Source organism: Apus apus, chromosome 2 (genome assembly GCF_020740795.1).
Source record: "Apus apus isolate bApuApu2 chromosome 2, bApuApu2.pri.cur, whole genome shotgun sequence".
In the NCBI taxonomy this organism is placed as follows: Eukaryota; Metazoa; Chordata; class Aves; order Apodiformes; family Apodidae; genus Apus; species Apus apus.
In genome coordinates, this window is record NC_067283.1 from 100,287,405 (window position 1) to 100,301,781 (window position 14,377).

Sequence of the window (14,377 nt, forward strand, 5' to 3'; positions counted from 1 at the left end):
AAGAGGTGCTACAACCCTCAGATCATCTTTGTGGCCCTCCTCTGGACTTTCTCCATGAGCTCCATGTCCTTCTTATGTTTGGGCTCTAAAACTGGGCACAGTACTCCAGGTGGAGTCTCACAAGAGCCGAGTAAAGGTGGAGAATCACCTCCCTTGACCTGCTGGCCATGCTTCTATTGATGCAACCCAGGACATGGTTGGCTTTCTGAGCTACAACTGCACATTGCAGGTTCTTGTTGAGCTTTTCATCCACCATCACTTCCAAGTCCTTCCCCTCTGGACTGTTTTCAAGCCATTCTTCACCCAGTCTGTATTTGTGCTTGGGATTGCCCCGACCTAGGTGCAGGACCTTGCACATGGCCCACTTTTCAAGTCTGTCAAGGTCCCTCTGGATGGCATCCCTCCCTCCAGCGTGTCAACCTCACCACACACTTTGGTGTCATCAAACTTGCCGGAAGTGCACTCAATGCCACTGTCCATGTTGCCGATAAAGACATTAAATAGCATTGGTCTAAGTACCAACCCTTGGGAAACACCACTCATGACAGATCTCCATCTGAACATCGAGCTGTTGATCACTACTCTATGAGTGCAACTCTCCAGCCAGTTCCTTACCGAACAAGTAGTCCATCCATTGAATCCATACCATTCCAGTTTTGATACCAGGATGTTGTGCAGGACAGTGTAAAAGGCTTTGCACAAGTCCAGGTAGAGGATGTCAGTGAAACTTCCTTTGTCCACTGATGCCATGACCCCATTGTAGAAGGCCACCAATCAGACAGGATTTGCCCTTGGTGAAACCATGCTGGCTGTCACAACCACCCCTTTGTTTTCTACATGCCTTAGCAGAGCCTTCAGGAAGATCTGCTCCATGATCTTGCCAGGCACAGAGGTGAGACTGACTGATCTATAATTCCTTGGATCTTCATTTTTTCCCTTCTTCAAAAATGGGAGTTATGTTTTCGCTTTTCCAGTCAGTGGGGATTTCTCCAGAATGCCAGACAAATATGGACAGAGGCTTTGCAGCTTCATCTGCCAGTTCCTTCAGGAGCTGTGAATGAATCCCAGCAGGTCCCATAGACCTGTGCAACTTCAGGTCCTTCAGATGGTCATGAACCTGGTCTTCCTTTTCACAGTCCATGCCTTCACCTTCTCTAACTCGGATGGTGTGAAAGAGCCTTTCTTGGTGAAGAATGCAACAAAGTATCTTAGCCTTCTTTGTGTCCTGCATGGCCAGGTTTTCAGTTTCCTTATGAAGCCAGCCCACAATGTCCCTTGTCTTCCTCTTATTGCTGACATACCTGTAGAAACCTTTCTTATTCTTAACATCCCTGGCCAGGTCCAGTGCTATCTGTGCTTTTGCCTTCCTTATGCAACCCCTTGCTTCTCTGACAGTTTGTCTGTACTGCCCCCAGGATACCTGGCCCTGCTTCCACTCTCTGTATACCATGTTTTTACATTTAACTGTGTCCAGAAGCAATTTGCTCATCCACACAGGCCTCCAGGCTCTCCAGCCTGCCTTCCTCTTTGCTGGGACACATAGCTCCTGGGCATGGAGGAAGTGATCCTTGGATAGGGACCAGCTTTCCTGGGCTCCCCTTCCCTCCAGGGCTTTGTCCCATGGTACCCTACCAAGCAGATCCTCAAAGCCAGCCTACATCTGAAAGCAAACAATGGCATAGCACAGTTTACTTGTAAAGTGTTTAATTTTAAAGTGTTTTAACATTAAAGAAGAAATCTTAGAATTAAATATTTTTTTTTTTAAATTACCAGAATAAGGGTAGCACTATTTTGTCTTCAATATCACACTACTCTTTCAATTGTATTTCATTCAAATGTGGAGAAAGAAATATTCTACATCTCACTTTCTTAACAGAGAGTGGATTATGAGAGCAAGAGGAGATACAGTATTCAAGCAAAAGCTGTAAACAGGTACATTGATGACCGTTTTCTGAAAGAAGGACCATTTGAAGACAAAACCATTATCAAAATCAATGTGGAAGATGCTGATGAGCGTCCAGTTTTCACATCAGAGAAGTATATGATGGAGATTGCTGAAGCAGGTGTGAGTGGCTCATTGGTGGGCACTGTTACTGCTAGAGATCCAGATGATGATGCTTGCCCAGTCAGGTACCTAACTTTAAATGTGAACAGGCCTCAAATATAAATGTAGTTGGAATTTTCAAAGGCTATTTCTGTTTCTTACCTCGTCTCAGTATTACAGTTAATCATGCTTTCACTGTGATAGTCTAGGTTGTTCTAGATGACACGGTAGGCAGCTGAGAACCCGGGGAAGTGGAGGCAACCTATAACAAAGCTCCAAGAAAAACAAGTGATGTAAAAAAGCCCCAAACAATTGCTCACCATCAGCTGGCAAATGCCCAGCTAGCCCCTGAACAATGGCAGTCCTGGCCAATCTCCACTCCCTCCCAGTTTTGTTGCTGAGCACATCATATGATAAGGAGTATCTCTTTGATCAGTTGGGGTCAGCTCTCCTGACTCTGTCACCTTCCATATTCTTGTGCACTCTGAGCCTACCTGCTGATGGGACAGCGTGAGAAACAAAAAAGGCCTCATTTCTGGGTTAGCACTGCTCAGCAGTAATAAAAACACCCCTGCATTACTGACGCTGTTTTGGCCATCAATCGAAAACCTAGCCCTATCCCAGATACTATGAAGAGAATTAACTCTGCTCCAGCCAGAACCAGTAAACTAGGTTGAAATGTACCCCCTAACCCAAAATCTTAAATAAATGAGCTTTGTTTGTGCATCTTTGTAATCACTTTAAGATGGGATACAATTTTAAATGTAGCCGTGAAGAGGCTGAGCAGAACAGAAGAGCTGGGGTACTGCAGCCAAACCTTTAAGTACCTGGAGGTGTTTCAGTCTGTTCCCAATAACTTCTGGAGATATGGTGAGATGGACTCATGGTTGGGAGGGATACATAGAATAACTACATTGGCATGTGGTCAGCTCAACATGACCAAAAATTTACCTGTTCTCTATATGTACCAAAATTACCCCGTAGAGATAAGAGTGGCCCAGGCTTTTAATTTTGCAAACATCTCCTGTGAAACACTTAAACACAGTGCACTTCTTAATTTTAAATATTTTTATGGAACTTGCCACAAACTGAATATTTCTGTGAAACAGTCACACATATGTTCCATCACTGAGTTTCTTTAAAATAGAACTTGTCACTTATAATGTAAAGATTTGTTTATTGGGTTAAGTGCCATGCATATGAATCTAATTTAAAAAACTATTGCTAACATAAATGACAGTAGTTGCTTATAATACAGAAAACCAGCTGTGTTGTGGACACCAGTTTTTAAATATACAAAATAAACAAAGACATGCAACAAAACTTCACCTCATCAATAATGAAAAATGTCTACAAAATATACAACATAGATTTTCTGAAATTTACCTATCAAGAATCGGATTGTAAAAAAACCCCATCTAACAAAAAAAAACACCAATGTTGGAAAATAGTAAACAAGCTTTGGATGCAGAGGATAAGGAACACATTTTTTAAAAATAATTTTAAAAAATGTATTGTAAATCCCTAAAAAAGAGGTTTATAAATGTCACATATTTGGCAAAAATTATAAGAACTTTCACTGACTGTGTTGTTCTGGTTCCTTGGTTTTATCCTCTTGCTGATTTACAAAAGAGACAAAATGTAACAAGTAATAACAAGTTGTAGAGCCATCCAACCACTGACACATAGTCTGAGCTGGAGTCCTAAGTGCAAAGTGGAGATAGAAAGACTTTGTCAAGCACAACTAAAGGTACAATAAAACAGGGAATAATTACATGTGGGAATTACAAACTGGAATGATAAGAACATTTAAACTCCTCTAACAGGTTTTGTTTCCATGAAATAAGCTCTGCTAAGAACTGTGACGTGCAGTCTTTTTTTATATATCATGAAAAGCATTTGTAAATAGCCTTTCTATTTGAACCAGTATCTTTGGTTTCTTTTTCAGTCCATCTCTGGCCTGTGGCCAGTGGTTAGACTTTAAAAATTTGAATGGTATGTATGTATGTATGTGTTCATGTGCATGTCTGCGTACAGACGTAGCATCCAGAGTCTTTTAAGTGAAGACTCAGGAAGGCTGGACTCATTTGCAATCATCTCCTGCATTAGGGTTTTGTACCTCACTTAGGTGACACATCATTACAGATACTTGTCTGTCTTTATAATGCCTATTCCCTTGGCACCAGAGCATTTCAGAAATGATAAAATAGATTTGCCACTATACCTCCACTTAGCTGTTAGTGTTATTCATTTCACAAGTGGCATTTTTGCTGTTTCTTTTCAATGAAGTCATTCACCTGCTGTGAGTTTGACTTAGAAGTAAGAATGAATAATGCATTTCAGATTCAGTTCATATTAACGTAGATCTGAGACATATTTAGTTTTATAAAAAGAAGAGCTTTGATCTAGGCAGCACTGAATTTTAAATGTTTACGAGTGTACATTTTTCATGATTCCTGAGTTACTGCAGCACACACATGTATATATGCTCAGCTCTGTTTTCTCAACTGACAATAGCTTTCTGTGTCCTTGCTTCTGATGGAACATTCCAGTATTAGGGAATTCCATTACTTTTTTTTTTTTTTTTTTTTTTTTTTTTTTTTGTCTCAGGTACTCTATTGTCCACGGCATGCATCTAAATAGATTGTTCAGCATCAGTGAACACAACGGAACAATCATTACAACTAAACCTCTTGACCGAGAGATAGCTTCTTGGCACAACATAACTGTAACAGCCACAGAAATAAGTGAGTAAGAAATTTAAGAAATACTGTGTTTTATATACTGTGAACTATAATTATTCTCTGAACATGGCTTCTTTTAAGTAGAGAATACATGCTTCTTTCTCATTATATTACTGTTGCTTGCTACATTAAGGAGCATTATTAAAATGATTAGTTAAATAGAAGTGGAATGTATTTGAGCTGTAAGGTCTTGTGCTCTTTCATAAAAGATGACCTTATAAAAAGGAAAGGAAATTATAATAGGACCGAGACTGTAATGCTTTTAAGTTACACTGAAGCATAAGACTTGCTCCTGCAGTGCAAGATCTTATGTTAAATTAGACCCTGGTTAATTTCACACCAGATTTTTGACTAGTGTGAAATTAGCCAGTGTCTAATTTAACACCAGTAGAAACCTGTGCCTCATTAACTGTGAATGTTAAGGCCTAGACCAGTTAGACTTCTCCTCAGTAACAATTAAATCTGCAAAACAACCTTTATATAGATTTCACCAGTCAGTTTAGTTTGAAATTCAAATGCAAATTGCTTCTGTTTGTTCTTTTGGTGATCTGGTTGCCCTAGCTCTGGGACAACACTTGAGAAAATTAACAGCTACTGATTTATAAGGCAGTATAACAAGATTATTAGGATGTTATTTAAAAATGTATCACATTGATCCTCAGGAAGAAGAAAAACCATATGACTCATAGAATCATAGGATGGTTTAGGTTGGAAACAACCTTAAAGATCATCTAGTTCCAATGCCCTGCCATGGACAGGGACACCTCCCACTAGATCAGCTTGCTCAAAGCCCCATCCAACCTGGCATTGAACACTTCTGGGAGGAGTCACACACAACTTCTCTGGGCAAGTGGTTCCAGTGTCTCACCACCCTTACAGTAAAGAATTTCTTCCTAAGATCTAATCTAAGTCTGCCCTCTTTCAGCTTCAGAGCATTTCCACTCATCCTATTAGTACCTGCCCTTGTAAAAAATCCCTCCCCAGCTTTCCTGTAGGCCCCCTTTAGGTACTGCTATAAGGTCTCCTTGGCACCTTCTCCAGGTTGAACAACCCCACCTGTCTTAGCCTGTCCTTATGATAGAGGTACTTCTGCCTTCTGATCATCTTCATGGTTCTCTGGACTCACTCAAACATCTCCTGTATTGGAGATGCCAGAACTGGTCACAGTACTCCAGGTGACATCTCATGATGAAACTAGAGTCCAAGCAATAAATGAGACACATTTCTTGCTAAGACTACTTTAAATACATATTTGTAAATTGCACTGTTCCAAAAGGGAGTATGTGTATGTATGAACATTGCTATGTATAAGTAGGATATTACTGCTAGAAGTTTAATATAGGATAGTTAGTTTTCATTGAAGTCTTTATTTTGTGTCAGGGAATTGGTAGTGTTTTACTCCTTTTGAACTTCTCTGTGAGTTTTTGAGCATGAATATATTTTACTTCTCCTGTTGTTGGGCAGCTGGCAGGTGTTGGCAAAATTGATATCTGGCATAATTTTGTCATGTCTACAATAGCTCTATAGAGCAGGATGATTTTTGATCTGAACTTTAATGTTTAGTTAAACAATAAAATAACAAAGAATCAAATTCCACAAGTGAACAAGTGTCTCCTGCAGCAAAAGAAAGTCACAGTAATGAAAGTTAACATAGAGAAAGAAAACCCACATTATCTTCATATTTTATTCTTTATTTCTTTACTGATGATAAGGTCACTGCATTCAAGAGCATTGAAGGTAGGTCGCCTTGGTCTCAGCATACCTGAAATTATTTATATTATTAACTAGTAGCATTTTATTCCTTGAAATATAGTCAGAACATATACTACGTGTATGAGACATTTGGTGGATGACATTATGGCTCCACTGAAGCCAAATCAAAATGCCGTTTGAGTTTATCCACACACGACACTCATTGCAGTTAAGACAGGTATTGAACCTGTATTACAACAGCAACCTCCCTAGGGGCCAGTTGAGGTCCTGGCATTTATAAAGGACACAAGCCCTTTGCCTCCATTGCAATGACAGAGAGACGAGATTAGTAAGAGGAGCTTTCTTCTGTTATTGCAGACTTGTGGTGTGGCTTATCCCATCTTCATACTGCTGAGATAGCATGTTTTAAAGGTAATCAGAAGTAGATGTAATTAATTGGATCTTAAATACAAGCAGTCAGACCCGGCAATCTATTGAGTCTTGTTTGACTTTATGCCTAAGATAGTTCTAGCTCAAGAGAAATCTAGTTTCCTTTGATCAGTTTTTACTTGGTTGTAATCACCTTCCACACAGTACAAGGCTGAAGCATAAAGAAAAGTATTCTAACCATGCATGACAGCAAGAAATCCTTAAGTACTCAGATTTACTGAGTCAGATGAAGATTAACTGACAATTATTTTAGAAGAGTAATATCTAGTTCAAATGGATCAGGGTCAAGTTGGAGGCCTGTAACCCGTGGTGTTCCCCAGAGGTCAATACTTGGTTCGACCTTGTTCAAAATACTCATCAATGACCTGGACAAGGAGACAGAATGTTTCCTCAGCAAGTTCAGTGATGATACAAAACTGGGCGGGGTGGCTGACGTTCCAGAGAGCTGTGCTGCCATCCAGCATGACCTGGACAGGCTGGAGACCTGGGCTGAGAAGAACTCAGACCTTGTTTTTCAAGTTCTTATCTCTCAAAGAAATTTTCTGCTCATTGAAAGATCTTTAGTCTAATGTAGGATACGAGTCCAATAACCATATCCAGATTCTTACAACTATTTTCCCTTACAAGGGATAAAAGACAAAATAAGTGTTGCTTACCGTCTTTATCCACTACAACCAAAGCAGTCACTATGCTTTTCCCAAAATCTTCATTAAATATTTACCAGGCATTGATTCCAAGAGTGGCTTTGTAATGTATTTCTCCCTCCCAAAACAAAACATCTGTGATTTCAGAAAAATTAAAACTTTCATAATGTTTTCTTACAACAGCAACATGAGAAATGTTTTTCCTGGTCATTTAACCATATACGGAAGGGAAAAAACAACACACCCAAGCAACCACAACACAACAACCCAAATATAGTAAGGAATTAGAAACAAGTCTATTAAAAAAAATAGTGAAAATAGTGAAAAAAAGCAGATGTGAATGGCAGCTTGAGGCTGAAATGTGCTATCTTAAATTTTATGTAAACAAATTGTAGACTTTAAAGCCAGTACAGTATCCTATGAACAAGCATGTCAGGAATAGGCCAAAGTAGTTGAGTCCTTCCCCTGCCACTTGGTATATGACTGAAGCCACAAAAGGTATGCCCCTACCTCCCAGTTAGTGATACAAAGTATTCCTTTCGATGCCAATCCAAACAAATATCTGCCCTACAAATCCAATTCTGACTTTAGAAAATTAGGCTAAGTAGGTCCTACACTCCTGGTATAATTTCTAAAAGAGATGTGTTACTTTTTCTGTTTATTTAAAAAATAAGCTGAGCACTGTTTCATTGCCTGTTGTATTATTAGGGATGTTGGAATTCAGCAAGAGAAATATCACCCCACAAGGAATTATTTTTGAGATGACTTTGACAGATCATAAGCTTCAGTAAATTATCATGGCTCTAATGATTTCACAGGAGGAATAGCAATGGGAAAGTGCTGAGTATCTAGTGCTTCATTTCTGTGGTAGTTGCTTTTGCTGCCACTTCCTTTGGCAAAAGACTCAAAGCTATCACCACAGATTCCATAAGATCCAAGAAAACGAATGTTTGCTTCAAGCAACTAGTAAATTATACATTAAAAAAAGCAATGTAGAACTAACCAAACACATACAGTTTGAAGCAAAGCAGAAAGGAGTACATTTTGTTTATCTCTTAAAGGTCCATTTGACTAATTTAAGAAAATGCCTTAAGGACTTCTGAACCTGTCAGAAGCAGTGACACTAATACCCATCATGAGGCATATTTTAACTATACTGAATATTCTTGTGAGTGACATCTAGTTTAGATGGAGAAGATTGAGATACTGATAAATATTTCCTATTCCTGGAATGTCTTAGGATTATTTTATTTACTGGAATATAGTCTTCATTATGAGCTTTACCTAATAACATGTCCACATTAATGTGAATGTTACTGTTGCAGTGAAACTTCTTGCCTACTAGAGGAATAAATTACATTGTGGGAAGGCAGACACTTCACAGAGTTATGGCATGTGAGGATTTGAGTTGCTGATGCATGAAGGACTTCAGAGAGGTATTTGGTATAGAATCATAGCATCATTTAGATTGAAAAAGACTTTTAAGACCATTGAGTCCAAGTGTTAACCTAGCACTGCCAAATCCACCTCTAAACTTTGTCCCTAAGCAACACATCAACATGCCTTTTCAATACCTCCAGGGATGGTTATTCACCAGGCTCCTGTTCCAGTGCTTCATAACGCTTTAAGTGAAAAAATTTTTACTAATATCCAGCCTCCCCAGTAACAACTTGAGTCCACTTCTTCTTATGCTATAACTTGTTACTTGGCAGAAGAGATCAACACCACCTCACTACACCCTCCTTTCAAGTAATTTTAGAGAGCATTAAGATCTCCCCTCAGCCTCCTTTTCTCATGACTAAACAATCCTAGTTCCCTCAGTTGCTATTCATAAGACATCTGCTTCAGACCCTTCACCAGTACTGACTACAGGGAGACAATCACTCCACTAGCCCTGTAGGCCACACTATTCCTGATACAGCTTTCTTGGCCACTTGTGCACACTGCTGCCTCATATTCAGCTGGCAGTTGATCAACACCTCCAGGTCTTTTTCCACCAGGCAGCTTTCCAGCCACTCTTCCCCAAGCCTGTAGCATTGCCTGGGGTTGTTGTGACCCAGTGCAGGACCTGACACTTGGCCTTGTTGAAACTTACACACTTGGCCTCAGCCAATTGATCCAACTTGTCGAGGTCCTGCTGTAGAGCCTTCCTACCCTCAGGCAGATCAACACTCCCACCCAGTTTGGTGTTGTCTTTAAATTTACTGAGGATGCACTTAATCCCCTTATCCAGATCATTGATAAAGATATTAAAGAGAACTGGCCTCAGTACTGAGCCTTGGGAAACACTGCTTGTGACCCCACTGCCAACTGGATTTAACACTGTTCATCACTACTTTTCGGGCTCAGCCACATAGCTATTTTTTTACCCATCAAAGAGTGCACATATCCAAGCCATGAGCAGCCAGTTCCTTCAAAATAATGCTGTATCTACATATCTTCCTTTCCTTCATTTCAGATGACATATTTATAAACATTATTATTACATAAATAACCAGCTTTTTCAAACTAGGGTACATACACCTCTTGTACCAAAACACTAGTAGGTCTGTTTTTTTCCTGAGATAGTTACAGCACCATAACCTTGTATAAATGCAGTAGACACAGAAAAATGTACTTAATATTAGCAGAGCTTCTTTTTCTTTCCATCCATGAATAAGCCATGCTGACAACTTTTGTATCTAAAGCCACAGTAATGAAGTGACTTCAGATATATACAGTAATGCAATGTATTTGTATAACAGAAGCAGTAGTGCTTCTTTGACTACAAAAGGCCAAAGAATAATACTTGCTGTGCAAATAATACTTGGAACAAAACTGTAAACTCAGTCTATGAAGTCTATCTACAGTAGTGCCTGGGACATGCCTTAGACATACTTGGGGAAAGTCAGACTTCTTTGCAAATACGTGCATGGAGACCAGTGGATAGAACAGCTCTCTTGTTTGAAATTCAGAGACTTGCCTTTCTGCCTTGGCTAGGGTTGGGTATCTGTTTCCACTGCAATTACTCCATGACTAGTAATGAAGAAATATTTTTAAAGCATGTGAATGTTTTCTGCCAAAGCTTTAAAAATTTAAAATACAAAAGAAGAGGAAGAGTTAAGAGAATTTCTGTTGACTGAGGCAGTGAAGCATCTCTCTTATGAAGAAAGGCTGAGAGAGCTGGGACTCTTCAGCCTTGAGAAGAGAAGGCTGAGGGGAGATCTTATTAATGCCATTAAGTATCTAAAGGATGGGTGCAGGGAGAATGGAGCCAGACTCTTTTCAGGAGTTCCTAGTGACAGGATGAAGGGCAATGGGCACAAGATGGAACGTAGAAAGTTCCACTTAAATATGAGAAAAAACTTCTTTATGGTGAAGGTGACAGAGCACTGGAACAGGCTGCCCAGAGGGGTTGTGGAGTCCCCTTCTCTGGAGATATTCAAGACCCATCTGGATGCAGTCCTGAGTAATGTGCTCTAGGTGATCCTGCTTTAGCAGGGGAGTTGGACTGGATGGTCTCTAGAGGTCCCTTCCAACTCTGACATTTCTTTGATTATGTGACTCTTAAAGGATAGTGACCAGTTATTGTGGCATCCATGATGTTAAGTGCTGTGAGAAAATGCAGCTGCCTCTTAAATCCTCTTCAGCCCAGGATCTTCTTTCTTGCCTGCTGGAGTACAGCCTGATGCCCAGGGATGCAAAGCCTTTGCCCAGGCTCAGGCATGTGTCTGAAGCCTTCCTTTTTGTAGGCACAACCTATAGCAAAGCCAAGCATGTGTCCCAGAGATGTACATAGACAGACAGAGCACACTGACATGTCTGGTCATGCAGACTGCCACAGACAGGGTGCCACCTTCAGTAGCATCTACAATACAGGACTCACATAAACCCCAAGGACTGACAGCCTAATCATCTCCTCTTCTTTGCTAGGAGAAGCAGAAGGTCATTGGTGAAGTCACACACACACCACACTCTCCAAGTTCACAAGCACACACATACTTGTGGATCCCTTCAATACCTGTACAGATGCTCTGTCTGCCTTGCACCCCTGCCAGGATCCCTCCTTCTATCCACTTAATGTTCCCTAAATCACCAGCTAGTCCATACTCAGTGTTCTCTGGAAAACCTGCAGCCCTCACACACTCCTCCCTCATGCATCCCATGTTCACAAGTACACCCTGAGCTTACCAGGTTGGACCTCCTATGAGGGCTTTGTCTGGACACAAGGACCCACTACTCACAGTTGAGTCCAGCTTAAAGTTTGCTAAGGAAAATGCACTCACACACAAACACACCAGCTTTGAGGAAGATAGAGACACACATCCTTTGTGACCCCCACTCACTCCAGCAGGTGATACCATGCCCTGGGGGCCCCACAAACCCATCTGACTGCACTACCTGGCACCAATTTTCACTCACACATACTCTGATCTCATCAATAGCTGATACTTAGTCCCTGCAGAACACATATACATGCAATGATAGAGATTATGCAGAGAGGTAGCAAAGAAAAGATTTAATAAGAAGATAAAAGATCATCAAGCCAACTGCTGATCAAGTGGTGGCTGAGCCACAGAAGCGTAATGACTGGTCCAGTTTTACAGGCAACCCCTTTCTGTCTGTCCACTCTGTTCCTTCTTGCGTGCTCTCCATGGGTCTGTACAGATCCATTGATTCCTGTCCACATCTGGGTCTAGGGTGCCTCTGGTTTACATTTTTATCAGTTACAAAGTCCAGGTTGCTCTGACTGAAATTGTTGCCTTATGTTTTCTGGATAGCCCATCAATTATTTTGGGGTTTGTTTCTTATCATTGTCTTCATGTTTGCTTTGTGAGGTCTGTGCCTTGGTATACTTTGTCTCTCTTTTCCCCTTTTTCTCCCTTAATCTCCCAGTTGTGAGGGTTCCTAATCTGATAACATCAAAGGAATAAACTCACTCTTACATGCCCTCATCAGTTAGTGTGTTTGACCAGTTTTGCTTCTCATCACCCTCTCCCTTATCATTTGTCCCTCAGGTTTATGTCCCTGTATGTTCTTGATTATGGTTTCTTACTAACTTTTATTGCATTAAATTAGGTCCTTGACCAGATACCCTTAGAGAAGCAGGCACTCTCTTTCCACATACCCTTATACATGACTAGTACAATAAATATTTGTGTGAACAAAAATTAATTTAATTTAATTTCTTCAGATCATATTTTATTTTTCATGTTTAAATCAGCTTCTGATTTAGCAAATGAAAGAGTGAAAAAATTCAAAATTTTACATGAAAAAAAAAGCCTTTTTTTTTCTATATGTATAGTATATATTTGAATTCAATAAAAGATTTAGTATAAAATGTCTGTATGTTTCAGTAACTATTTTATTCTCTGCAGAATATAATTTAAATTTTCTAAGGTCTACATGACTTTAAAATATGCAGTGATTTATAAATTATTTTTTTTAACCAATAGGAAATCCTGAAAAAATTTCAGAAGCAAATGTGTATATCAAAGTTCTCGATGTAAATGAACATGCACCAGAATTTCCTAAATACTATGAAACATTTGTTTGTGAAAATGCTGTTTCTGGCCAGGTAAGGGTGAAGAATTTTTTATTACAATGAAGATTTGATCTGAGATATTACTATTTTATTTAATATTGATTATTTCAGTACTGTGAGTACAGGCTGTATTTTGTCTGCTTCCAAAATTAATTCTGCTAATATATGTGTGGTTTGAAGTTTAGATTTCAGAAGACTGATGTGTATTTTTCCCGCCTTTAAAAGAAAATCAATCATAGAATCATACGAAAACAGGAAATAGAGAAATACAGAAATACAGAGAGAAACTTCTGAAAAAAAACCAACACACCCAAAGCCCAACATAAAGCACAGACTTGATTCTTGTTCCTGTCACAGAAGTTAAAACTAGGCCTGTTATTTACAGCAACCACATAATGTAGTCTGGAAGAACCAAATTTAGATCAAATTCTAAACAGAGTCATTGTGTTCCAGTTAGAAATTATTTATTGTGAACTGAAATCAAAACTTGTCTAGTTCAGTGAAAGTCTGAAGATCTTGAAGTCAAAGCCCTTGCAGCACCTTCCCTATCTGTCAGGTTATAGTATTGTGGTATTAAGCATCTTTCCCAGGAGGTATTTTTCATTTCCTGCTTATTCCCCAGGTAAATGGAGTCACATCCATCAGCTGCCCTAACTCCCCAAGGTGCATTGCTGACTGTCCATTTTCCTCCACCCACCTTCCTCTTCAGCTTTACTTTTTTTTAAAGTGACCCAGTTCTATAGCTTCAGCCCCAAAATGTGCAATAAGAATGCCACCAGGCTCCACACAGGAGTCTAAAAGAAAAACACAAAAAGAAAATCAGGATATTAAAAGCTTATAGAAAAACAAAAATAAAAGTTATGAAATGGGCAATGATGGAAACAACAAAATTCTGTATGTTTTCTCACCACTTTAAAGCTTTATTTGAACATATGAAAGAAGCTTTTGGTATATCTGTGAGGGTTCCATTCAAACTTTTTGCTGTGTTCTGAATTCTGAATCACAGAGTCTTTCTCTTTAAACCAGCTTGATTTATTTTGATCTTGATTAGTCTGCAGTTAAATAAAGCTTTCTTTGAAGAAAAGGCAATTTTATTATAGTCTTTTTCATACATTTATATATTAGTCTATCAGCTTTTGGTTTATTTGTTCTGCATTTGCTAGTTTTCCACTCTGCAAATGTTATCTCTAGTTCAGAGGTACTTGGAGCAAATAATTTCTTTGGTCTTTGGGTAACTCATTGACAAATAAAACTACAGGCATTAAAGCAAATGCTACTT

General features: G+C 39.4%; 1 protein-coding gene across 12 annotated transcripts in view; it reads left to right on the forward strand.

Moving 5' to 3' along the window:
* The window catches only part of LOC127380863 (cadherin-19-like), a 108,681-nt gene that overhangs the window by 80,969 nt on the left and 13,335 nt on the right, over positions 1-14,377 (forward strand). For 11 of the 12 annotated variants that reach the window (XM_051610400.1, XM_051610399.1, XM_051610407.1 and 8 more), the window contains 3 exons: positions 1,877-2,130; positions 4,655-4,791; positions 13,010-13,131. In XM_051610400.1, coding sequence (XP_051466360.1) covers positions 1,877-2,130; positions 4,655-4,791; positions 13,010-13,131 — 513 coding nt within the window. Of the gene's footprint in view, positions 1-1,876; positions 2,131-4,654; positions 4,792-8,931; positions 9,011-13,009; positions 13,132-14,377 lie in introns of those variants that run through there. The other variant, XM_051610411.1, reaches the window with a different exon arrangement.